The sequence below is a fragment of the Marmota flaviventris genome, chromosome 17 (genome assembly GCF_047511675.1).
Source record: "Marmota flaviventris isolate mMarFla1 chromosome 17, mMarFla1.hap1, whole genome shotgun sequence".
Lineage (NCBI taxonomy): Eukaryota > Metazoa > Chordata > Mammalia > Rodentia > Sciuridae > Marmota > Marmota flaviventris.
The window spans coordinates 66768927-66795205 of record NC_092514.1 but is presented as its reverse complement, the minus strand read 5'-3'; the positions used below and the strand labels follow the sequence as shown (position 1 = coordinate 66795205).

Here is a 26279-nt window from a genome sequence, read left to right as displayed (position 1 = left end):
GCTGCTGGTGCCAGACAGCTGGTAGCCATAAGGCCAACCAATTACAACAATGGGTGGGTCCAGGAAGATGACTTATTCAGGACTTCAAGTGCCCACTGCTCAGGATGAAGAAGTCTAAGAAATAAAACTTTAGACCATTTTAAATGCCCATCCTATAATTAAACTGAGCCAGACTTCTCATTCTACTCTTATTGAAAAGGATCATGGCTCAATTTTGGAGAAGACCACATAAAACAAAAAGATGCTCTTGTCAGTTATCTGCAACAGTAGAGAACCTCTCTCCTGCTCAAGGGTGACACGAGATGTTTCTCATACCACTGACTTACAAGTTCAATGGGACAACTTTGCTTCTACCCATGTGCTAAGGGCTTCAGGTCCTAGCTGTTCATTCCTGTGAGACCCAGAAACCTGTGTTGTGATGCAGTTCTTACTACTGACATGTTTTCCGGGATCCTCACTGAGTGCAACATCTCTATTTACTGTTGCTCATCACTGGTGTTAAAATCAAGATGATTTTATATGCTGAAAAGAGTTTTACAAAAAAGTGATTCCAGCCGGACATGGTAGTGGTACACACCTGTAAACCCATGACTTGAGAGGCTGAGGCAGGAAGATTCCAAGTTTGAGGTCAGCCTCAGTAACTTAGTGAGGCCCTAAGCAACTTAATGAGATCCTGTCTCAAAAAGTAAAAAGGGCTGGGGATATCGCTCAGTGGTTAAGCACCCCTGGGTTCAATCCCCAGTACCAAAAAAAAAAAAAAAAAAAGTAATTCCAGATAACAAGTACCCGGAAATGAAAGCCACTCAGCACATCTCAGTAATGCTGGGTAAAGACACTCACTCTTCTGGAGCCAGGCTTGGGTTGGAGAAGGGCATGGCTCCTGCCTGACCAGTGGCCAAGTGGTTCCTGTCTCTCTGCTGACTGGCCACACAGCACCTAAGGACACAGCCAGGGCAAAGGCATTATGAGATGCACAGCTGTCCCCAGGGCAATTGAAAACAGAGAGAAAATTACTCTCCTTGGTCTCCTGAAGAAACATGTGCCCAACCTCCATCCCTGTGACATCCAACCAAGGCCCTATGTTAACAGGGGCTACAGGAGGCCTGCAATGTCTATCAGAACAGCCATCCTGAACCCCAGGGAGCCCAGGACAGGGCCAGTCATGGCTACTTACACATTCATCTAACCCACCTTAAATGATCAAGAGACATTCATAAGCAATGGGATTTGTAAGGATATGCTGAAACTCACCCTCCCGCTCCTAGGTGTGACTTGCCCAGCAAACAGATCCTGCTTTAACTGGCAGAATGATCATAACTAAACAAGCAATTTCTAGAGGGTGGAAAGGAGGCTCTTACTCAGCCCCAAGCAATCCCTCCCCCCACAGGAGGGCCTGAAACACAGGTAGCCAAGAAGGGCCCTCCCATCAGCAACAGGCCACGTCTCCACCTCAAAACCCAACCCCTGCCTCAACCTCCAAGGCCCCATGCACTCACCTCTGCTTTGGGGGCTTCGATACCTCTGCCAGCCTGCGGCAGGCCTCCTCTAGCTGTGCCAGAGTGTTGGGTGGTGTCAAGGGAGGCATTGCAGGGTCCTGGGTAAAGGGATGGGGGCGGGGAGCCGGCCGGGGGTGCCCGCTGCCACCCCACAGATGGTGCCGGCTGACTCGTTCACCTGAGGACCCACGGGCAGACTCCAGTGGGGAGGCCTTTTTTGTGCTTTGGGCACTAAGCAAGGAATAAGAGAAAGAAAGAAAAAAAAAAGAGAAATTAGGTTAGAAAAACTGGAAAATGTGACTTCAATAGAAACTTGTGTATTCTGCTGAGAGAGGGAGAAGAAGAAAATAACTCTACCATAACACCAACACGGGTCATTGCCAAAACATAACATTTTTGTGGTCTGCCCAGTCCAATGTCTAATATTAAGAGGGCAGGAGCAAACAGTCACATTTGTTTTCCCCACTTCAAAAATAGCCATCCCCACAATACCTCCGCACGGAGGCGGCTGCCCGTGTTTACCTATGGGGCTTGGGCTTGCTCTGCCGCTCACTCTCCAGCATCCACTGCCAGACATCCTGCGACCTGTCTCCTTCCTCCCCAGGAAGCTGCAAGGCCCCAGCTCCACCAGGGGCCCCTCCTTCCCTGGAGGGCAGGGCCAGGCCCGGCTCCGTGCCTTTCCCGGTTCGTTTGGGCAAGGTACTGCCTCTGCTGCCACTGTGGAGAACCAAGAGCCACACTCAACCCAGCCAGCCAGTCACGTCTCCAGGACTCTGCACCAGTCAGTCAGCAGATACAGTGTGAGGAGGAAAGACCGCCCATGCACCTGCCACCTGCCACCCTGCAGCCGCCTCTGCCCACCTCCCAGAAGCCAAGTGTCCAGGACCTTGGACCCCACCTCCTACCCGTCCAGTGCCTGGGCTGACAGGGAAGCTCCACCCAGGACATACTGGACTCCTGACACTCACCCAAACTGCTCCCCGGGGATGGGCTCTGGGGCCTTGGGGTGGCTCTTGCATTTTGCGTAGCAGTAATACTCGGTGCCCCCAGGGCAGAAGCAGCGCACCCTCTGTGTGGCCTCCGCCTCGATCTCCTCCTTGGTCTTGGGGATGGCATGGTGATGGATGTAGTGGTGGTGGACATGCTTCGTCGTCTGTTTGGCTGTGAAGCCCTTGCTGCCGACCAGTGGGCAAGCAGCTATGGGGGGCAGCTTGCCCCCAGGCGGGAGGAGGGAGTGGTACTGCTGCTGGTGGTGGTGGTGGTGGTGGTGGAGGTCGGGGGAGCGGGAGCGCGGGCTGTGGCGGCCCATGCCGGGTGACTGGCAGCCAGGGGTCTTGAGGACTCTCGACAGGTGGTCGTCCAGAATCGTCTGCGGGTCTTCCTCGTAGCTGCCAGAGGGCAGGAGGGACAGGGGGTGCTGGGCAGGCGCCCCCTCCCGCGAGCTCAGCGCCTGCTCGGACCCCTCCTTCTCTTCGTCCTGGAAGGGGAGGCAGCAGAGGGGAGGTGACCCAGGTGGCAGGTGGGGCCCCGGGCCCGGGTTCTCAGCCACACGGGGCGCCACGCTACCTCGCGGATCTGCCGCAGCCTCTCCTCCAGGCTGTGGCGGCTCTCCAGCTCCAGCTTCAGCTTCTCCAGCCTCGAGATGAGCTCAGCCGCGAAGGCGGCAGGTTCCACGGGCGCCATCTCCTTGGGCAGGCGGTGGGTTCTCTAAGGAGGCGGGGGAAGGGACGGGCACGCTTAGTGGCCAGGAGGGCACAGGCGGTGGGCCCTGGTCGCAGCGGGGCCAGGGAAGTGCCTCGTCCCCACGTCTGGGTGCGGAGCGATTGGCGAGGCGGCCTGGGCTGCTCGGGATTTTTATGTGCGGGCGCCGCGGCCTCATGGAGAGCCATGGTCCCCGCCAGCGTTTGCCTTGGGCAGGAGCAGTTGGTCGCACTCCGAGAGGCCCTGCTTGTTCTCTCTGTAGTACAACCAGCCCATCAGTAGCTACTCTGAAGTAGAGAATCTTCAAAGACTGTTGTCAAACATCAAAAAAAAAAAAAAAAAAAAAAAAGCAGCCCTCTGAGGTGGGGAGGGGAGAGAAACCAACTCAAGGAATAAAAAGTAGAGGCTAAACAGACAGGGAGTTGGAAATTAAAAAAGTAAGATTGGAAAGGAGGTGGGGGGGAGGAAAAGGGGAAAAAAAGAGTCCAGCGGCCCCAGATCAGAGAAGAAGTGGTAATTTATTTCCTGGCCGCACACTGCGCACCTTTGAGGTGGTGTTGTCTCGACACTGTCCTGGATCTCCCCGTTCTTCTCCTCCCCTCCTCCCTATCTCTTTGTACAGAAAATGAAGAAAGCTGCTGCAGGCGAGGAGCAGAACACTGCTGAGCTCGGCTGCCTGAAGCTGATCTATCAAGGGAAAAGGGAACATCTCCAAATCAAGTGCAGAATATAAAAAGGCTCCGAGAACGCCTGCCAAAAGCAGCAAACAGAGAGGACCCCCACCGCCCAGCTTTCTGTCCTTTTTCTGTCATCTTGCTCCCCCCCACCACACCCCCCACCTCTCCACTTGTTCTAACCCCTTCTTCCTCATCTCCCTCTTGCTCTGCCGGCTTCTTTGGGGTGGGGGAGCAGAAGGCCAACTTGCAAAAAAAGGCCAGCATCTCCCCAGCGGAAGAAAGGGGCCTTGCCACGGCAACCACTTAGCTTCAGAAACTGAAAGGCCCCCGGGTAGATGGCCATTCTCACCAAGGCGGGCTCCACGCAGCCCAGCCCCCATCAGAGTCAGGCCTGGTGGAAGAAGTCGATTTGCACACCCCAGGACAAAATCATCTAATTTACAAGCCTGGGCAAGAGAACTTTCCACTGTTAACATACATGCCACCACCACCCCAGTCAGAAATATCTGTCATCCACATTACTGCATGGGCAAAAAGGGAATTCTGGAGCACACCCGCCCCCCCCACCCCAATTAATTAAGTGTTCTGATTTTAAGACAAAGTAAGTCTGCCCTTGTCTGTGACAAGTGTTCAGAGGAGAGCTGTGGTCTGCACTGATGCAACTTAGGATTAGCACTGGATGTGCTAATTTTCTAAATACCACATAGCCAGACAGACCAACTGGACTCTGAAGCTGGCAGATACCTGCTATAGGTTGGGTGCTCTCTTCCCTTCCCTGAGGAAGGGTGTCCTTGCATCCTGGATCTCAGGACATTCTGAGGGGCATATCCCTGAAATGGGATACTTAAGGGGTAGCTCTGGAGTTCAGGGGTCCATGTACCAACTGCTTTCAGGGACATGTAAATAAAAGGAAGGTTCCAGAGAAATCCTTTACCCACTACCTTAATCATAGGAAGAAGTTGCTCATGGGACCCTCACCTCCAAACACTTCATTCCTTCACATTTGTCTGGCAGAGACTCATCAGCAGGTACTAACCCAGCTTCTGAGGTTTGAAACAGGTACGAGAGAACAGCTGACTTCCAGGGCTTCAGAAGTTAGTAAGGGAAATGGCCAAATAGATAAATGGATCACTGAAATGACTGAGCCATGCATCAATGCAATAAGAAGTCCCAGGGACAGGGCTTTCCTTCCAAAGGAGCAGATTCCTCTAAACTCCCCATTCGTGCACTCAATCAGGTATTCACTGAGCACCTGCTATGTCTCAGGAAACCTTGTTAGTCTGAATACAGAGTGCACAAAACTCCCTGCCCTCAGCAGGCTTCCATTTGTGTGGGAATGCAAATGACTTCATCGTGCAGTCATCTCCTGGCATTGCTTAGTTTCTGGAAAGGAGCTAATCTGGTTTCTTTCTCATAGGGAACTTTCCCTTTTGCAATTCAGAAAATGTAAAAAAAGATTCAAAACATAAGTCATCTTGAACCTCATCACTACATCACTGTCACCACACCCCACAGAACCATGTTCTGCCTCTCATGCTGCTCTTCCTCTCTCTCTTTCCCCTAAGGGACCTTAAGTACAGCTCTTCCTCTCCTGTACCTCCCCACCCCACTTCCCATCCTTTTCTTCAGGACTCGGCTCTGGAGAAAACTGCCACCTCCCCACCTCCCCCCCTGAAATCTGCACTCACCGGGAAATGAGGTAGGGACACCTGGCCATTGGCCTTCACACTGCGATGCATTTCTCTCTGGAGCTGTTTCTTACTCCCCATACGGTAAGGAGGGATTCCATCTCTAAGGAAAAGAAAAGGACATGATCCATTGGCTCACAGGGATTACTGCAGCACATGCGCTGACTTACACATGCTGTCCAGAGACCCCACCAGAGCACAGGGCCACACACTTCCACAGGAGAGCGCCAGACCTGATCAGTGTCCCCATGGGGAAAGAGCCACCCAAGATCAAGTTGCCAAACCAATTCTAAATCCTGCCCATCAATCATCACTGGGAATCTGGCCCCCTCGCAGATGCAGAAGCATCAACTTGAAAGGAGCTTAGGAAGTTCATTTCTCAGGCGGCTGTCTCAGAACTGGTGTGTCCTCCAGCCAACCCAATACAGAGCAAAGGCTTTCCCATTTTCAGGTGCCCCAAACAGAAGATTCTCAGGCCCCTTTGGTTCTCCCAATAGCCTGTTATTATTCCAATTTAGGAAAACAGAGCATTACAGATGGTGCTAGAGCAAAAGGTTGGAGGGATGGGAACCAAACCCACAGAGGATAACCCAGGCATTACTGAAGGTGTGCATAATCTCCAGCAGTCAACTTCTCAATCATTCCCAAAGTCCTTCTTTTGATAAATCACCCTATGATTTCCCTTGGCTCCAACGCCCGCTCCATAAACAAATCGGGGCATAATTTGGGAAAGGAAGTCCTTCTTGAAAGGAGACCTTAGGGCAACCTGAAGGAATTATGGGCCCGTAAGTCCATCAATCTATTTAAAAACAAGAACAAAACATTAGCAAATGTAAGAATTTTTAAAAAGAAAGCCTCCACTCAAGCTAGCAGACACTAAACAATGACCCAGAGTTGCTATAATTCTTTTTAGAAAAGCATTTCATTTCATTCTTGAAAGCAGTAGAATGGTTAAGGAGTGACTCTGTGTGCCACCCCCCGCCCCCGCCATTTATGTGCCTCCCAGAGGCCACTTATTTACCAAGCTGCCCGCTCAGGGGCTGGAGATGCTGGAGTCAGGTTCAGACCATCTCCCTCTCCCTGGTGCTCTGTTCATCATGCGGTGAAAGGAAGGAAGACATCTTTGGTGCATCAGCAGTGCTGACCATGAACAAGGCCTGAGGACACCAAGGGAGCACCAGGAGGAACTGGGTGACCTGTGGCTCCTTATCTGTGATGCCCCAGCATCCTAAGTGATGCTTTTCCCCAAGTTGGCTGACCTAGGCCACAAAACAGGGCCACTGAGGGAACGATGGAGAGTGCGCTAGAGCAACAGGCCAATCTAGGCGAGCCACACCAGGGCTGGAGGGTGCACCAAGGGGATCACTGGGGGGTGGCAAGAACTTCCAAGTGTGAGTCATACCCCCTGAGAAAGGGGAAAGGGCAGCAAGCAGACAGTGAGCTCTGTGGCAGGGGCAAGCTGGCTGACCAGCGCCCATGAGAAGCAGGTCTCCCAGTCAGCTAGCTACTCACTGAGGCCTGCACTTGACCAGGCCCTTGGAGGGCAGAGTAGGACATAGGGCTCTAAGTCCAGCACCTTTCTGAGTCACCTGAAACTAACTTATTGTCTGCCAGTCACAGGAGAAGACTGGACCCCGTGAGCACACCTAGCTTGACCAGGAACCAACTCCCTCCCCAGGCAACTGACTGCAACTTAAGGCCATCAGCTCCCATAAACTGAGTTCCTACTGGGGGTCAGATGCTGGCTGAAACATCTGACAAATCATCGGACTTCCTTCTCACAAGAACCTTAATGAAGCCCGGCGCGGTGGCACACTCCTGTAATCCCAGGGCTCGGAAGGCTGAGGCAGGAGGCTCATGAGCTCAAAGCCAGCTTCAGCAAAAGCGAAGCAACTCAGCGAGACCCTGTCTCTGAATAAAACAGATAATAGGGCTGGGGATGTGGCTCAGTGGTTGAGTGCCCCCGAGTTCAATCCTCAGTACCAAAAGGAAAAAAAAAAAAAAGAACCTTAATGAACACACATTCTACAGGTGACCAGGAATAATAATTTGCCTGAAGTCATAGTCAGTAGCTGTTAGACCCAGGACCAAATTAAAGCCATTGCTGAACTCCAAAACAGGTGTCCATAACTCAGCAGCCCTCCCTTAAGGCCATCATCACTCCAGATGCCACTCCCAGCCCACCAGAAGAGCAGAACCTCCAGAGGGTCTGAATGTAGTGGTGCCATTTCCTAACCCCAAGGAGTCACTGGACATCCTGAAAGAAAAGAGAAAATTTGAGGAAGGTTCTAGAAGGTCCTCTCTACAACTTAATACTCCCTGGTCTGGGAATGTGGGTGGTGGAGGTGATCCCACCAATTAATCCTTCCTTTCACCGCATGATGAACAGAGCACCAGGGAGAGGGAGACAGTCTGAACCTGACTCCAGCATCTCCAGCCCCTGAGCGGGCAGCTTGGTAAATAAGTGGCCTCTGGGAGGCACATGCTGGTCTAATCCACTTGCACTGTCCAGGGCTGCAGGTGGTGTTCATGGCCCTCTCCTGACCAGCTCCCCACCTTCAGAGACCTAAGAGTGGATGGCTCTGTTCCAGTCCTCTTCATGACAATCTTGGGGGCAAGAATCAAGCAGCCCACAGACCCTACCACTGCACAAGTGACATAGGCTTCAACAGTCCTAGGATGGTCCTCCATCTGTCCCCTCTGAAACTCCTTTCAGGTCCATGAATAGTCTTTTCTCCGCTTTCCTTTTGGATGGAAACCCGTGGTAAAGCTTTATACCTCTTCTGCTTTCTCCATGCAAGGTAGGAGAGAGGGAGAGAGAGAGAGAGAGAGAGAAGAAAGGTGGCAGGAGAAGCAGGTGACAGCCAGACTGAAGGCAAGAAGACCAAATGATTTCAAATGCACCCCGCCCCACTCCCCAAACACCCAGGGCAGGTGAAGGATCCAAATGTGCGAAAGGCAACTTGTGAACAGAGTAGACAGAGGAGATTTGAGCTTGGAAAGGTGCAAAGGAATTTACAGGCACCTTCAAGGAAATGTGGCTTTAACTCCCCCAGCCAAAAATCTTCTTCCCAAACAGTCCCTCATTCCAAGAGGGGGCCTCTCTCTCCTTTTATTCAAGCTCTAGAAGTGTATGATCAGTTTCCTGGCTGCTCAAAACTGTGGGCTGAAGAGTGCCAGCGCTCTGGTCCCTCTACAGTCGCCTTTAATTATAAACATTTTAGCTAACGAGCCCGCTGCCAGGCCCAGCTGTTTCTGGGGAGCACAGATTTTGAAGTGTGGACTCCACTTAGCTGCCATTTAAGCCAAGCCAATTAGCTGAGCCTTTTGACTCCGCTCTGCCCGACCTAACCTGAATGTCGTTTTTCCGGTGGCTTTGAAATAGCAGGCTCCTGCACACGCGCGTCCATGCGCATCTGCATTTGGCAGCCACTCTGAGGCAGCCTCCGATCACAGCCAACATCAAAAGCCTGGTTTGTAAGATAAGGTAATATTTGAAGTCCGCTTGGATGCATTCCCCGGTGTCCAGAACAAACCCCCATAAATAAGATATAAGGGAATAAAGATAAATAAATAAATAAATACAACAAATCACGTCACCCTGTGTGGAATGGGAGGAAATCATCTTGTGCTGATTTGGGGACACTCTGAGCAGAAGCAATCTACAAATGTGGCTGACCTTAGTGACAGGAGCAGCTCCACACAGAAAGAGGAGCCAGCCCTCCACGCCGTGGGCTCGGCTTCCTAGTCCCTGCCACCTCTGCACGCCAGCCTCTACTTGGGTGGCACTGCGCCACTGCTTCTGATGTCCTTGGCCCCCCGTGCTCCATCTTCCTACGCCTGATGCCTGGGAGTGGCCCCACACTCCTTCTGTCCCCAAGGCCTCACGGATTAGGGTTTAGGATTTTGCTGGAAGTCTGGCAGTTAACTTCCAAAAATATTTAAAAAAACAAAAAAAAAAAACATTAGACAATCATTTCTTCCAAGAATACAGGTTCTGAGTGACAGGCTCATAAAACAGCCTTCTCAGAGGCCTATAATGGAGACTCAAATCCCCAGCCATCTTTAACAGGGCTTTTTACTTAGCGGGGAAAACAGAAGTCAGCAGCAGGCTCTGGAAGAAGGCAATGATTTCTTTAAAAGCCCCTGCCTGCTCTGCACATCCAGGCCTGGCGTGCGGCTCCACCAGTAACCAAGCCCAGGCCAGCCCTGCCCCACCTTCTACCCAGGCTGCCTGCAAAGGCCCCTGGGACTTAATTGGTTCTGTCGCAAATGAGACGATTGCTTCCCTGGGCTTGTGTCTAATGAACTCCAACCTTCTGGAGTCTATTGAAGGCTGCCTGTGACCCCCTCGGTCCCCCTCCCCAGCCCTGTCCCCTCCCAACTCCCAGCAGGGCAGCTGACCCCCCTCACCAAGCCCCTCAGCCCCTGGCTGCCCACGCTGGCCATTGTGAGAGGAGAAACAGCCGGGGCTCTTTTCATGCTTTATGGGGCGCTCCTATTCACTTGCTCAGGAAATTTCAAAGGGGCCTGCTACCCTCTTATCCCCTCTAAGCTCCCCAGATGAACAATGGGCTGAAAGCGATTCAGTGCAGCTTTTCATCCCCACACACTTTATTTCTCGCTTGGCACTCTCATCTGCACGAGGCCCACAATTGGCAGAGCTCTGGAGAGGGGGTCTAATCCCAGTCCTGGGAATCCCGGTGACTGCCCGAGACAGGGCAGATCACACACACCCAGGGCCAGCAGGCCAGAAAGTGCCTCACATCGCACCAAGCTTTAAGTCCATGCCAAGTCTGTTCAGCAAAGAGTGGGGTGACCCCAAGCGACCCATCCCTGGCAGTCAATGGCAGCTTGAGACCTCAGGAACCTCTAAAGTATTAGTAAGCCCCATCCAGTGGACTCTTGGTTCTGGAGACCCTTTGTCCCCCATCATAGGCAGCATGAGACAAATAACCCCAGGTATGGGCGATATCCCACTCCCCAGTTGCACTTACAGTTGGTCTACACACTTGGAATGACAGTGAGTCTAACAGTCCTCTCACTTGGTTGGGAGAAGGCTCTGAACCACCCACAGCTGCCAAAAAGATCAGAGCCAACACCATGAACCCTCAGGTCTCTGGGCCTCACAGCTACTCTCTCTAGGCTGCCTGGTTTACTCACTGTGGATCAAGACAGCTACACTTTGTGACACCCTGTTGTAACACCCAGAGGTTCTGCCACTAGGAGCCCCAAGGTATGTGCTGTGCATGACAGAAAGCTGCTAGGTGATGGATTTTCCCATTTGTCTCTGTGCTCGTGTTCTTTACTGGCCTCCACACTATCTCCTGCTACCCAGGATCAGTGGCCTGCAAATCTTTCTGAGTCCTGAAAGTGGATTCCCCACACTTGAAGTCCACAAAGTGCTTCAGCTAATGCAGAAAGGGGCGAGAGCTTTTGTGTCACTTCTAAACGATAACCTGGAAGGCTGTAGGGAGAGCTTCCTCCTACTCCACCCAAACCTCTTTTTAAAAAAGCATTCTGATCACTAGTGAAAAGAAACCCAAAGTGACTTAAAGATCTCATGAACAACTAGTCACATCAACACAGTTCATGGCAGAAATGTTCACACTGGGAAAAAAGAAATGTTCATGCTCAGAGAAGACACAGGGGGCAAAGGGCGGGGACCACATCAGGCAGGGATGGCTGTTCTGCTTTTGCAGAGTGGTCAAGGATGCAGCAGGATTTCCTACCTTGTCGTCAAGTCACCAGGACCTGCCTACCTTTCTGACTGGGTCTTGTGAGGATCAAACAGAAGCAAGTATGAGGACCACACCCGAGTTATCTCATCATGAACCCAAAATAACACCTCAGTGATGGGCACTGAAATGCAGCCAGGACCAGGAAGCAAGCCAAAAATAGTCTCTAAGAAATCTAAACAGAAGCCTCACAGTCTTAAGTAAACTGCATTGGACTTAGAAGGCTCCCTCAAAGCCTTCATTCAGTTCCAATTTACTCTTATTTTACACGTAGCACTCAGACTCCCACACAATCCACAAATTAATAAATGCGTAAGAGTAATACTTGGTCAAGGACAGTGGGTAGAACGACAAGCACAAGGACAGTACGTAGAACGACAAAGAGAAAAATGACCTAAAGGGGGGATCAATACATGTAGGCGCAGGTGGCCCCATAGAACCCCACAGCCTATGAGGTGAAGGTACAACACAGTATGAACACAGATCTTGATATTAATTTTTTGGATTACCAAGAAATAAACTACGCCTTGTCTAATACTACTCAGTAAAGATAGATCAAATTGCATTGTGAGAAATACGTCCATCAAAGAATAATTTTTCTCAAGTATGGATACTCAAAGCGCTCAGCGAATATGGGAACCCGAAACCTTTCATTCCTCCACAGCGGATGAACCACTGCTTGCTCTGTGTTCACTAGTGCCAAAATGCTGTTCTTTTATTAAAATGGAATTTTTCACTTAGGGATCTCTCGTCTTTTACTAACAAGGGAATTTGAGGTGACATAATAAAAGCCACCAGGAAAACCAACAGCAGAGTCCCAAGCTAGCCTCCTCGACGTTCCCTATGCCACAGGCCACGCAGCAGTGGCCAAGAGAAACCAGATAGTCTCTAACCAAAGGGAAGAACAGACCTCCAGTTTAGGAAGCCAAGAAGAACAGATAAATAAGCAGGCAGGCCCAACACCACTCAGTGGGTTCGGTTCGCCCTTCAAAACTGTTTCCTTAGCAGGCAAAGTTCTGGCTCCAGAACATTTGTTGAAAAGCCTCAGAGACCATTTTTGGAATGGTGATTCTCAACTCAATGTTGGATAAAGAACCTTTGGGGAACTGCACCCATGCCCAGGGTCCACCTGAGTCTCCTGAATCAAAACCTCAAAGGACGGCAGGAAATGGGGCCCCCCGCCCACACACACCCCTACAAGACCCATGGAGAACTGCTCTCCATCAAGAGAACTACAGCTTAACTTCAAATGGCCTCAAACTCAAAGCAGGACCTCACCAGATGATCTCCTGATCCCATCAGACCACCTCAGTGACTTGGATTACTTAAAAAAAAAAAAAAAAAATCAAATCACCCACCTGCAAATGACCCAAACTCAGGTCCCACTTTGAGGAAGCCTCTACTCAGAATCTCCAGATTCTACAGTCCAGCCTCCACCAACATTTACTGGACTGAACAACGTCCACTGGAACATCTCCGTGTGGGCACTGTACACAGGGTGTCCCTTCAGGAGATACCTGGCTTTCTGAACCACCCTGCTTCGATGCCTCTTCCTCAAAAATACAATGAACCCTTGCAGTTCCTCCTGTGTCCCACCTGATGTTTTGAACCTGCATTTCAAGCCCAGTCAAGGCCAACTGCTCCCACAGGGAGAACCAGAAGGCAGGTTTTGAAACTCCAGGAATGCTCACTTGACCTTCTGCTGGACTTCGGTTTTCTTCTGCTAAGGTGCCACCTCAACTGCCCTTTGAAAGCTCACAGCTTAATGCCACCCAACAACCATGTCACTCCCCTCAACCAGAGCCACGCCATTGTCACACTCCCCTGCATGGAACCAAGGTCCACACTCACACAGATGGGAATGCCAAGCCAGGGGAGGAGGAGAGGCAACAGGGGGAGCGGCCAGATACTCACACACTGCTGTCCGTCAAGGACATGGAATCATCTGTCAGGGCATCACTGGAAATCTCGCTGTCATTAGCGCTGGTGGCTGGTGCAAAGACACAGCCGGAACCCATGTGATATGGATTGACAGGGTCGCTCCTCTTGAGGGACCTGTGGAAAAGCACAGTCAGAGTGTGGCCACTGATGGTCAGTGGAAACCCAGGTCATCAGGTAAGGACACAATCCCACACCTGTTCCATGTCTCCTGCTGCCCAGGTCCAGGTGGGCCACAAAAGGGAGGCCCATCCGCCAGTGAGTCACCCTGGGGAGAGGCATGTTGGGTTCCCCCCCATCAGTAGGTGTCTGCCAGAGCACAGAAGGAAGTCCAGGGGGGTCCTACAGAGTCCTAAATACACACCTGCAAAGAAGGCGTAGACTCTGCTCTGCTCTAGGAGACTGTGATAACAGAGGGGAACAAGTCAGTGGATACAGGTGTCTTTCTCCCCCCTCTCCATACGGAGCCTGGCCAAAATAGTGCAATGGCAGGCCCCAAGCATCTTCCCTCCCCGCCCGGTCTGTTAGCCCTAGTGATGTGAACAACTGGGGGCCTGATTGGCCCTCTGGCTTTGATCCTGGTTCCACAGCAGGCCAGACGGATGGGGCAGAAGACTTTAGGACAATGTTAGGGCTCCCTTGGCCCCTGTGCTGGGCCTCTGTCCTGCCCCTTCCCCCATCCAGGCCTTCCTTCCCCCAGGGCTGGCTGAGGCCAGCAGGACTGAAATGAGCAGCACAGCTGTTTTAAAAGGAGGCCCAGGCCCCTCCTCCAGGGGTCTCCAGCCCTTTTGTCTCAGTGGCCTCTGGGTCCCCATTGCTCTCTCTCTTGATCTCCTCCCAGAACAACCAGTGTGCCCCTCTCCTGCTGGGCTGCATTCCTCTTGTGTCACCAGCCAGGGAGTTCAGTGGGGGAAGGGAGATAGGTCAACAGGCTGCAGGAAGGGACCCTTCCTAAAGTCCCTTCAAGCCTAGTGTACCAAGACCCTACCATGCCCCGCAAGGGCAAGGCGGCAGCAAAGAACTCAACTGGAGGAGAAAGGAAGGCTCCTCCCTTTAGAACACATTCTATCAGGCCACAGAAGACAGTCCGCAAAGACAGCCTTGGGGCTAGCAAGAAGAGGGGTCCATGAGAGGTCAAGGTGAGCCACCAACAGGTGCTCACTAAGCTCCTACTCACATGTGTCCAGCCCCCTGCTGGGCTCTGGGTATTCGCAGTCCCCAGGTTCTGGTCTCCTGGCCTGGTGGGCACATGACCATCACGTGGGGGGGTATCAGGAGGGAGGCAGGCCTAGTGTTATCAGGGGCGCAAAGATGACACACATTGCCCTGGGTATGGAGAGCTGTGCTGTGCCCATTTTATAGCTGAGGCCCTCGGTGGTGCCCTGGTCAGAGCCGGAGCTGGCGGGCATGGCGCTGGTTCATCCAGCTCTCAATGAACCTTTCTTTCTGCCTCTTAATACAAACACAGTCTCAACCTTTTGGAAAGTTCTAGAATACAAGGCAGGACATGAGCAACCTGATACATGATATCAGGTGGCCCAAATGACAGACAGGAAGTTTCTAGCAGGGATGGTTGGGGCCAGCTCCCTGGGATGGGTGGAAACGAGGTACATCATGATGAATGAGCAGGAATCCAAGGAAAAGAAACCAGGACTGAAGGCAGGAAAGCTTTCCCCGACCAGAGAGAGCAGGGTGCAGGGCCAGGAAGGAGGCCCAGGTGCAGGGCCAGAGTCTGTCTGACTGGGACGACGGGGAGGGGCCCTAAGGCAGGGGGCAGCAGGCCCGGGGTAGGGAGGACAGAGAGCAGGATGTGGGGCCCAGGGTTTGCCACCAGGTGGGACTAGAAGGAGGGGCAAGTGCAAGCCGGGAGCCTCGTGGGAAGCTGTTGCCACATCTGGTGGAAGGGCAACAGGGGGCAGTGGGACGGAGAAGAAAGCAGGAGAGCCTGCCAGCTGCGTGTGCCAAGAGCTACCCCCGCAGAAACACTGGAGTGAAGCTCCAGGCTCACCTGCCGCCCTCAGTTCAGAAACGTTAACGACCAGGAACACCACTGACCCACCAACCACTAGGCATGCTCCTGAGGGGACAGGGTCTTCGTCACTACTCCCCAGTACCAAGAACAGGGCTGGCCCACAGCAGGTTAACAGCTGCTGTTTTCAAATCCTCAAAACCACCCAAGGAGGTCCCCAAGCCTTAAATGGGCCAAGTACCTTATCAAGGCCACCCCACTGGAGACTTGGTTGGAGCGGCTGAATGTCAGCTGGGACCTGACCTTGTTCTAAGGCACTAGGCTGGAGCAGAAAGCCAGACCTTAGAGATGCGACATAGGCATGGAATTAACCAGAAGGTGCAAACATGCTGCATACTTTTGTGACTGAACTGCCCCAAGGACACTGGCCCTGTCCACCTAACTGTAGAGGCTAAAAGTCTTGCCCCCTCCTGGGACTTTCAGCAAAGACTCAACGAGAATGGTCAGTCTCCCGTGAACCCCTGCACCCCATGCTTTCTGAATAAGCAGAGAAAGGCTGTGAACACAGGCCGCGGGGGGACATGGGAAAAGCACCGTCCCAGCCCATGAGGAACTCAAGAGGAGGATGCTCCCAGCTCACCCTCACCCTGAGGCAGAACCAGAGGAAATGGGCTTCACAAGTCAGAGAGAAGAAAGGACTTCTACCTGGTCAGAGAGCTGTGAGCGGGAGTGGATGAGGGTAGGCCAAAGAACCACCCAAGTCTAAACTGCCCCAGTTCCAGCTCTCTAGGGCTCACAGGTGGGGGCCCCGCCTCACAGCAGGTGAACAAGATTACCTCTTTGTAGGTAGGTTCTGCACACTCTTGACAGAGACCAGAAGTCAGAGACTGGGACTGGCCAGCTGGACCAAGGAACAGCCTCCCACGTTGGGGGGCATCCACCTGAGAAGTGAGCAGGTCAAATGTGGCCACCTATGCTATGCTCTCCCACGCTGACGGGCCAGGCAAGGGCACTGTGATTGGAGGTGTCACAGTCACACTCCAAAAGAGCCAACCACCAGCAAAAACAACTGTCCTCAAAAGTGCTACTGACTTCTCCCACAGTATTTACCATGACTTAGCTCAACAGAGCGCTGGCCCCTTTCCTGTCCAATGTCTGTCTCATGTACCAGACTGAGCACTTCACGAGGGGTTGGGCCCTGTTTGCCACGTGTCTCCAACACCAAAAGTAGTTGGTGGCACGTGGCAGCTCAAAACTTGGTTAAGCCTTCTTCAAAGACCTAGATCCAAACAGATTGCTAAAAAGTTTGAAAAGAGGAACAGAGGAAGATCAGAGAAACCAGAGCAGCCATAAACAGCACTCAAACACTCTCCATCCCTTGGTCCTGCTATCTTGGTGGCATTAACACATCAACAATGCCTCAGATGTAAGACTTATATTTCTGCCTCCACGGGGAGAAAATGACTCAATAGAAATTCCTTCCTCCCCAGCAAAAAAAAGACACCTAACTCAAACCCCATGTGCGCAGAGTCCCGCCCATTCTTTCACACATGGATCCCAAAATAAACTCGGCTCCCTCCACTTCTAAAATAGAGGGCTACTGTGTGGCCAGTAATTAAAACTGGAATATACTGCTCTCAACTCAGTTGACTGCAATAAAGTACTTGGATTTTCCTGCAGTCATAACAAGATGAAGCAGAGGAAGGAGGTAAGGTTGTGGGGAGACGGAAACTCAATTTTGAAGTGCCCAGAACTTTCTCAAAAGCACCACTTAATTTTAAGAAAGCAGATTAGAGCTGTTTTCTTGTGATTACTTAAAAAAAAAAGGGGGGGGGGGGGGAACTCGACCATGCTACAGTAATTGCACCCAGATGCTTTGATTCCTTCTTCCTAGGCTTCCAGTTGCTGCAAGGACTTTACATTCCTATGGAGCGCAGAGGCCTGGGGCACATATGGGTATGCTCTTTGCACCGGGCGTGCATCCACAGCCTTCCTCTGCCACTTCAGTATGCAGAGGGGTTTCAGCTGTCAGAGAGCAGAGGCTCCTGGGAGCTCAACGGATGTGAGTGTTTGTGGCTAGCCCACTCTTCTCTCATCTCCACAAGATGATGAGATGCTCTGCCGCAGCCCCTCCCCACAGCCCGGAACAGAGGCTCCCTACAGAGAGCCCACACAACCATCCTCAGGGCCTCCTTATAGGGCCCTTTACAGCAATGCGACTTAAAGATGACTTGCTTCCAAGAGTCTCTGACAATATACTTACAAAGTCCCTGCCCAACAGGCAACACCCACTTCAACAGCATTTTTGAAGGCAAGATCAAGGGGTGTGCAGTGAGGGGTCAGTGCCTTTTGGAACCAGGCAAAGTTTGACAAGTGTATCTTAGCCAAAGGCCTTCACCGAGCTTCATCCTCTGATTGCTGACTACTGCTTCCTGCATATCTTTCCAATGGCATCATTTTCTTTGATAACTGAAGCCAAGATTGATTCCAATGGCTTCACACAAAAACGGGCCTCATCAGCGAGTTCTTTCAGAGAACAGGAAGCACTTGGAGCCAGCAGAGGGCCATCTGCTGGGCCCAGTGGATTTTAAGTGAGGCCAGAGCAGAGGGCCCAATCCAAGGCAGATGAGCCCTGCCTGGGGCCCGGGCAGAAAGGGAAGCAATGCTCTGTGCACCCAACACTGTATCCCCTGCCCAAAATAAATGCTGGGCCGAGAGCCCACACCCGCAGTCCCCTCAGCCCACACCCCGACACTGTGTGTTTGTGTGCTGGGGTTTTTACACGTGCTCCTACCAACAGGTCACTTTTGCGCTCAGTTATTTATAGAGACCATCAAAAGCCTAAGCATCCCACTCAACCACTAGCAAACCAGAGCCCTTCCCTCTGAGGATAATTCCTGCTCTTCCGTCCCAACTATTTATATTAAACCTGACACCAAATCAGTAAGGACGCAAACAAGTCATTAAAAATGAGGCTCCTTTGAGTGCCCAAGGTAAACACAGGGCTTGGAAGGCTGGCCAGTGCCCTGGGCATCTGGCTGCCAAGACTCTCGACAGTTGACCAGAGACCCTCGGCAGGGCTCCTGTTCTGTTTCATTTAGTTTACAGAAGTAACTTCCTATGCCCCTCCTGTGTGCCAGGCACTTTGCACGATGAGGAAGTGGATGCAGGGGTGGGCTTAGCACCAAGAGTCAGTGGATGCCTGCAGCACAGGAACTGGCTGGAGAGACGCGCTTGAGCAAGTCCAACAAGCATCAAGCACTGAGGCCTGGGAAGGGGAACCTACAAAACCTCACAAGGAAAAATGGGCCAAAACCTAAGAGCTACTCTTTAAAAGTGATATGCCAACTCGGTGCCCTTTTCACATCCCCAATTACGGTTAATTATACCAATTATAACACTTTATATCTTTTCAAAATGCTTCCCTTTACAAAGGGCTTTTGTGTTTATTATTTTGATCCTGAGAATAGCCCTATGACTATGACAGAAGGATCATGCCAACCCATTTTACAGATGGGCACATTAGGTTCAAAGTCTTCAATATTAGTTTCAGAAAGATGAACAGGGCTGGAACCAAGGGTCGGGATAACTCCCAATACACTTTCAGCAAAGACTCGATGAGAATGGTCAGTCTCCAGTGCATCCCTGCACCTCGTGCTTTCTGAATAAGCAGAGAAAGGCTGTGAACACAGGCCGCGGGGGGACTTAGGGACAGCATCTCCCTTGGGGGGACTGTACCCACACTCAAATATCTTGCATGTTAAAATGAAATTAGATCATGTGGGTATTCTTAAATTCTCTGACAATGCTCAGGGAAGACAGACAGGCTGCAGATAGTCCAGGTGAAATGCTTCATTCCAACCCAACAGTGGGAAGATCACACATGAATCTAGTATGAGGACGCTCAGCCAATGAACAGCCATCCCCTCTCCATCAAGGGTGTCCCCAGTTTACAACCAAGAAGGCAGCACTGAAAAAAGGATCTTCTGCCCTGTCTGGGGACCCCAACAGCTTCTCAAGAGCAATCTCAAATTTGGTGCTGGAAATACCCCAGAAGAAGCCTCAGAGGGGGGAAAAGCAAACCAGGCTCTCTCCAGCCCATGCACAAGGAGAAGAGTGCTCTCCTCCTGTTGGCATCCAAAACCACACTGTGCTATTTGCAAAGGTGACAATCAGGTTGAGACACAGAAGCTCCACTGTCAGAAGGCCTCTGGGAAAGCAGCCTTGTCACAGGCCTTCAGGCATCTCAGCTCTGACCACAAGTGAGTGGGAGGGCAAGGAGGCCCGCAGAAGAGGTTTACCCCAGTGTCATCATGATGGAGCAGCGCACAGTGGCAGGCGTTCAGTGACTTCCCTACTTCAGGGGCCAGAAACAGTCTTCCAAAACAACCTGACTCCCTAAGCTTAGAGGTGCTGAAAGAACTCCTTCATGTGGGGCTGGGGCTGTAGCTCAGGCACTGGGTTTGATCCTCAGCACCACATTAAAAACAAATAAAGATACTGTGTGTTTATCTACAATTAAAAAAAAAAAAAAAAAAAAAAAAACTCCTTCATGTGATCCTGTACTTCCTTGCAAAAGCCAATCCTGTTCAATTTAGGTACAGACCAGATGTCTGAGCATTGGTAAACTGGCTGCCAAGGCTGTGAGGGCGCCCCCTGGTGGAGAGAGAATGAGCCTGCCATTGTCTCTCACTAACCATCAATGCCCTTGGCTGCATCTAATCATAGCCTGCTAGGCTCAAACCTAGGGACCCCAACCTGAGAGGCTGAAGATATACTATCAGGTGCCTACCCTCTCCTCCGGTACTGGACAATGGAGGCCACACCCTTCAGAGAGAGGGAAACCTCCAGGCAGCTACCTAGCAGACCAGGGTCCATAACATTAAGATCTACAGGGAAAGCAAAATAAGCCATTTAGATGGCAATCAAGTACGGCCCCACCTCTTCCCTTGCATGTCATAAGCAACAACCTCGACCAAGAAGTGCATTCTCTTGTCAGATATTAGGAAGTGGGAAAAGGCAAGGAAACAGAAAAACTCAACCTTAAAGGAGATCTTAAGTTGCCTGCAAAGATTGAGAATCTTAAGAATTGGCCATTCTGCAAAGGATTTTGTCTTTGAAGCTTCAAAAGGAGAAAATATTCTAGGGCCCAGTCCTCCTGGACCAAGGTCTCTTCTCCATCAGCACTTAGCAACAAAATCAACTGAGGTCTGACTCTCGGGCTCTAGGCATTGAAAAACTTCAATTCATAAACCAGCAGAGTCCAAAGCTAAGGGACCTTCCCAGGGTTAGAAGGGTTTGTGTTGGGGTAAGTATCTACAAAGAGAACCACAAGTTTGGTAGTTAAGCCAAATGCTGGCTCTTATCTTAGCATAAAAAAGTTCAAAGGATCCCACTTACCCCTCGATGGGTGCACACATTATTTCCTGTGCCTCCACCACAACCCAGCTTCCTCCCTAGCCATGTTAATTCCCCTCTGCTGATTAGTGGTGGAATGACCCCTTCCCAAACCGGTGCTTAGTGGGTCTGGTGACTCAGAGGCATCAAAAGCTGCTGTCCTCTCTCTGTCTCTCTTTCTCTCTCTCTCTCTCAACCCCTTCTGAGGCTCTAGCCCAGGATAATAAGTAACCCACATTAATGAATACTGCCTGCTGTTTGAAGTCAGCACTGGAAGACTTCGGTATTTAGCTGTGCCTGCATCATCTCCACCCACCCCCTTAAACAACAAAACCAAGATCAAAAGGTTCTGGCCAGCGGTCCTAGATCTCAACAGACCTTTGTCAGCCTCTGCAGCACATCCATCCATCCATCCATCCAACTTAATTCAAAACATCTGTAAAGTCCAAATCAGCCTGCAAGCCCCGCCCCCACCCGCCTCTTCCAAAGTCTTACCTGTATCCATTTTCAACAGTCTCTGTGGACCGCACACTCGCTGTGGCCCTCAGGGTTTTGCTGGACAAGCCAACCACAGTGGGTGAAAGTTTGCACTTGAAGTCGGCACAAGTCCATTCCTCTTCTTCATTCAAGGTGGGGAGGTAGCCACACAAGACCTTTAGGCTCCCGAGTCCAGCATTACTCATGTAAGCTGTGTTCTCTCCCCCACTCCTCACATATTCGAGGTATATATCAGAAGTCAAAAACATCTGGTAGGCATTTTCCTCCATCACCGATTGGATCTCAGTCTGTGCCTGGTCAAACATGATGGAGTCAATCTGTTGCTTCTTGATGCCATCTCTTATGTAGGTCTTGGTGGCAGGTTTCAGTTGCTTGGAGACAATGCTGTTGTTCTCAATGTACCTCTTGTAGATTGCTTTGGCTACTCTCAAAGTTTTGGTATCCTTAAGGTTCATCTGCCTGAATCCATTGCAGGCAAACCAGAAGTCTAAAGTATCCACACATTTCTCCCTCTCCAGGAAAGTCCGAAAGAGGTAAGCACCATCTTGGTCGCCCAACAAGCAGTGCAGGGACTTGGTCCATCTAGTCAGAGGGGAATCCGGGGACGCCCGCCCCTCGGGCTCCCCCAACCCATCTTCATTTCGCCTGGTGTTTGAGGCGACAGGCATGAGTTTAGCGGCCTGGCCCTTGCCCATCCCCAGCTGGCAGGGTGGGGTCTCCCCTTCTTCCCCTGGAACCGGGGGCCGAGGGGCATCCTCGCGGAAGCTGCTGCTGGGATCCGGGAGGCGAGTCACCAACACAGCGCTACTCATAGTGAGGAAGCTCTTCTACTGAGTTGGGATTTTTTTTCTTCCAGTTCCTCTCAGCAATCCGCGTGGTCTCTCTCTTTCTCTCTCTCAAGTCAGCAGGGGCTCATCTGAGCCTCCTCTCTGGGAAGAAAAGGAAGGGGGGAGGTGGGGAGAGAGAAAAGGGTATTGATCTAATCAAAACCAGATCTACCCAACATCAAAGCAAGAAAGTAAACAGGCTTTTCAACTCCTCAAATTCAAATCAAGCAACCCCGCTATCCGTGAGGTACTCATCTCAAGTATCCGAAGCTGCTTTTTCAAAGGCGAAATCTGAGCTTCCCTCACCCTTTTTCAGGGGTGGTGGAGCTGGGGAAGGGGCGGAGAAGGTGAGATGGAAGGGCGGGGGCGGAGAGGACAACAAGGGAGGTGTAAGACACAACTTTCCAAATACCGGCTCAGCCCTAGCGCACGCACGTAGGGGCAGCCCAGTCCGCCCCCCTCCGAGAGCATCAACTCCTAGGAGGCACACTCCCAGCCGTCGGGCTGTGTGCAGGTGATGTCAATTTCGGTAAAAATTTCCGCGCTCAACTCTGCACAGATAACTGGAGCTCCAAACGTGCCCTTCCCTGGCATCTGGTTCCCATTCCTCCCATCCGCCCCCTCCCAGTGCGCTCCCTCTTCCACTCCTTAAAAATATAGAAGATCCCAGCCCAAAAGAAGCCCGCCCAACATAGATGGAATGGGGCTCCCACACTTCCAGATTCAGTAGGCACCTTCTCCCGTCCCAGATGCAAATATCGCCCCCCCCCACCCGACGCACGCCAAGAATCCGTCTCAGGCTATACCTCTGTCTTACCCGCTCCCAAAACCAGAAAGCAAATCACTCAGATGAGACTGGTCTTGGAACTTTGCAAAATAGCTGAAAAGCCTCAGAACCCGTCGCTCCCTTACCTCTAGCCCGCCTCCCCGAGTCGCGAACCCTACAAAACCAGATCAGAAGCGGTCTCACGCTACTACTGCCTGTGCCAAGAATCCCGAACTCCACTGACCTCAAAGCTCTTTTTCCCCCCAAAACCCCAAAGTCTTATCTAACCAATAAACAAGTCGCTTTCCCTAGCACGGAAGGATCAAACTAAGAAGGGTAGGGGCGGTCCGGGTGGACTGCCGGGAGAGGGGCCGGGGACCTGGCCCTGGGTGGGTACATGCGGCCCGGGCCTGGGACCTCAGGACGCCGTGCTGGGCAACGCCGCCTGTGGAGTGGCAGGGCTGCGGGTGGCGCCGCGCACCCGGGAGGAGGGGAGGTGGGGCGGCCCCGTTACCTGCAAGACGAAGGCCGCCGAGGCCGGGCTCTCATCTCCTCCGAGCCCCTCCGGCCCGGCCCCCCAGCCCAAACTCAACCGAACACCTCCAGAGCCCGGGTGAACGAACCGCAGAGCGTGGAGTCCGAGCCCCAGGACGGGCGAGCAGCGACCCGAGCTCGGGCGGGGGTCGGTCCCCAGCGCCGCGGTTCGCAGCAGCGCCCGCAGAAAAAGCACGGAAAGCAGCCGCCTAGTCCAGAAATGGCGACGCGCGAAGTCGCTGCCTCTCCGCAAAAGGGGCCTGGGAGACCCGGGGCGCGGGGCCCGGACGGGAGGAAGGGACGCGGGCACCCCGGGCTCCGGCCGGTCCAGCGCGCAGACTGAGCCTCCGCCAGTGCTCAGGGCCCCTTAGCCCGGACCCGCGGCTGGGAGGGCAGAGGAGGAGGGAGAGAAGTGGGAGGGGAGCACCGGGCGGGGGAGAGGCGGGGGAGGGGGCGGAGGGGAGCGAAGGCGGGGGTGGGGGCGGAGGGGAGGGCAAGCGGGGGGCGCCGCCGCCCTTTCATCCCACCTTCCAAAGGCACTCCCGCGTACACTCACTCCCCGACTCACATCCATAACCACAGCGACGCGACCCCCGAGGGGGATGTGCGCCCTCCGCCACTTGGAGAAGTCTCCCTGCCCGGCCCCCAGCCACCCGGCCCCCGCAATGGGGAGGGGGCTTCGCGCAGGACGCTCGGGGTGGCCCGGCCAAGCCCCCTGGAGTGCTGGGCGCCTGTCCGGCAGCTCCCCTCCGCGCCTGCCCAGAGCGAGCCCCGAAATAGCCGGCCTGCCAACTTCAAAGGGCCGCCCGGCACATCAAAGCTCGCGGGCCGCCCGGCCGCCGCGGCCTCGTCACTCACCATTGATCCGCGCGCGCGCTCCGCGGCGAGACCTCGCAGGCACCCCGGGCAGGGCCCCGGCCCCAGCCCCCGGCTTCGCTCGCAGAGGCAGTCCCGGGCCCCCCCGGGCCGGCCGGGGCGTCGGAGAACATAGGGAGTCCGCGGCAGGGGAGGGGGTGCGGGGAAACGACGATCCCGGATTAGAGCGAGGTCTCCGCGGGGGAGGGGAGAGGCGCCCGCCGCCCCTTTTATGCAAACGATCCGAGCGGGCCTCCGCCCCCGCCGCGGCCGCCCCTGGCCCCTCCGGCCCCCGCCCGGCCCGGCTTTCAACACAGGTCCTGTTTCCAGCAGTCACTCGGCGCACCAAATGTCCTCCGGGCGCTTCCAACAAAAACTGCGCTGTGGATTTAACTGTGCACTTCAAAGGCGCGAGCCGAGCGCACGGTCCTGGAAGGGAGGTACTCGCCGGCCGCACCCGGCCGCCCCCCGCGCCCGCCGTCCCGGAGCCCGCCGCCCAGCCCGCACCCCCTGCGTGCCCTGCCTCCGGCCCGCTGGGCCCCCTCCTGTCGCCCGCGCCCACTACACAGCCCGACACGACCTCGTCCTGGTCCTAGGGGGCTTTCCTTGAGCTACTCCTCTGGGGCCCCGCCGCCGCCCCCACCTTTTACAGCAGGGCTTTCGACCCGGGAGGCGGGCGCCGCGGTCGCCAGGCAGCCCCCAAATCCATCGCGCTGCGGGGTTATTTTTATTTCCCGGCTCTCGGGCTGTTACTGAGTTGCCAGGACCTTATCAAAGCGCAGCCGGCTCCAGCCGACTCCCCCGGGCCGGGCTTGGGAGCCAGTGATCCCGCCGCGCCAATCACAGCGGCGCTCGGCCGGCCCGCGCCGCCCGCCTTAAAGGGACAGCGCCCCGCTCCCGCCCGGCCCCGCCCCGTCCCGCCCCCGCCGCACGCTCCGCTCCCGCGTTAACTCTTCCCCAGCCCTCTACCGCCCCTAGTCAGCCCCCCGCGGCCTCCCGGGCGTTCTCTGCCGGAGTTCTGATTCGGTCTTTCAAGTTCTCCGGCCTCTTTGCTCTTGTCTCCTCCCCCTGCCTGCCCTCAACTGCTCTGGAATGCAACAGTTTCTTATAACAATCTGGCCATCGCAAGAACTGCAAGCAAGCAGATTTTTTTTTCTATCATCAAACATTTCCACCTCTGTTCAAGTTTCCCTGGGAATTTGTGCTCGGAGGAGCTTGGAAAGGGAGTTTTTGCCCCGGAATCAACTGGCCAAGTGCCGTAGGGCGCACGCCGGCCCGAACGCGGAAAGCACTCCAGGAGTGTGAACGCTTGCACGCATTAATCTTGAGTTTGGGTAAATAACAGTTTGCGGATGATTGGCGTTTGTGCATGTGTGAAGATGAGACTGTGAATCTTCTAACTCAGGCCTGGGTGCTGGACACGCTCCCTGACACTGCGTTAGGGAGTGTGCCTCAACTCCTTGAAGATTTACCCCAACTTCCCAACCTTGCCTGGCTGTCAGAGTGCTCAGTGCACCCACGTGAGCCTTCTCTCTGAACCAGCGCATGCTCACTACTGACTCCCAAAAGGTCTCCATCCTCCCATTTGTTACCTATTCAACAGTCAGGGAATGTTTTTATCCCCTCTTGATACACGGTTTCAATGTATTGAAAACACTCTCTTGTCACCTTTGAATTCCTCCCCACATTCTTCCCCAAATGTTTTTAAGGCACAAAATAGACTGCAAACCCAGAACATTATTTATACATTCATCAATTGCTATACAATGATTCCCTCATTTGATGAGCTAATAAACTTTTCTTCCTTTTAAAAAACAGAAAAGTGTGAACTAAAGAGATCCAAAGAGTGAAAGAGCCCTGGCCTCAACAGAGCTGGGCAAATCTTTGGCTCTCCAATGCTACTGACTTTTTCTTTATTTGTTGCTGAACTTAATGGATGGCAAGTCCTTATGAGTAGAAAGAAGGCCTATCAGTAGGCCTTCAGAACTTTAAAGCAGGCAAGAAACATGACTCTCTTGTTTCCATAGGAAAAGAGAAATAATATAGGCCAGGGACTGCAATCCCTCCATCTCTGCCTATGGGGCTGCCATAAGGGATTAGAGTTCTTATAGCCAAACTTGAGCTACTGGACACATGGCAGGTGGCATCTACCTCCCCAAGGCCTGCCTCTCTCTGTCCATCAGCCTTGCCTCCCA

General features: G+C 53.0%; 1 protein-coding gene across 2 annotated transcripts in view; it reads right to left on the bottom strand.

Moving 5' to 3' along the window:
• Positions 1 to 24819, bottom strand: part of Axin2 (axin 2) — a 30550-nt gene extending 5731 nt beyond the window's left edge. Inside the window, exons 1-9 of one of the 2 annotated variants that reach the window (XM_027946327.2) lie at positions 24728 to 24819; positions 21100 to 22031; positions 13215 to 13355; positions 5563 to 5665; positions 3063 to 3203; positions 2465 to 2973; positions 2019 to 2213; positions 1497 to 1727; positions 841 to 936 (exon numbers count right to left, since the gene is read on the bottom strand). In XM_027946327.2, coding sequence (XP_027802128.2) covers positions 841 to 936; positions 1497 to 1727; positions 2019 to 2213; positions 2465 to 2973; positions 3063 to 3203; positions 5563 to 5665; positions 13215 to 13355; positions 21100 to 21914 — 2231 coding nt within the window. In that variant the 5' untranslated portion in view covers positions 21915 to 22031; positions 24728 to 24819. Of the gene's footprint in view, positions 1 to 840; positions 937 to 1496; positions 1728 to 2018; positions 2214 to 2464; positions 2974 to 3062; positions 3204 to 5562; positions 5666 to 13214; positions 13356 to 21099; positions 22032 to 24087; positions 24296 to 24727 lie in introns of those variants that run through there. The other variant, XM_071603148.1, reaches the window with a different exon arrangement.
• Positions 24820 to 26279: the final 1460 nt, after the last annotated feature.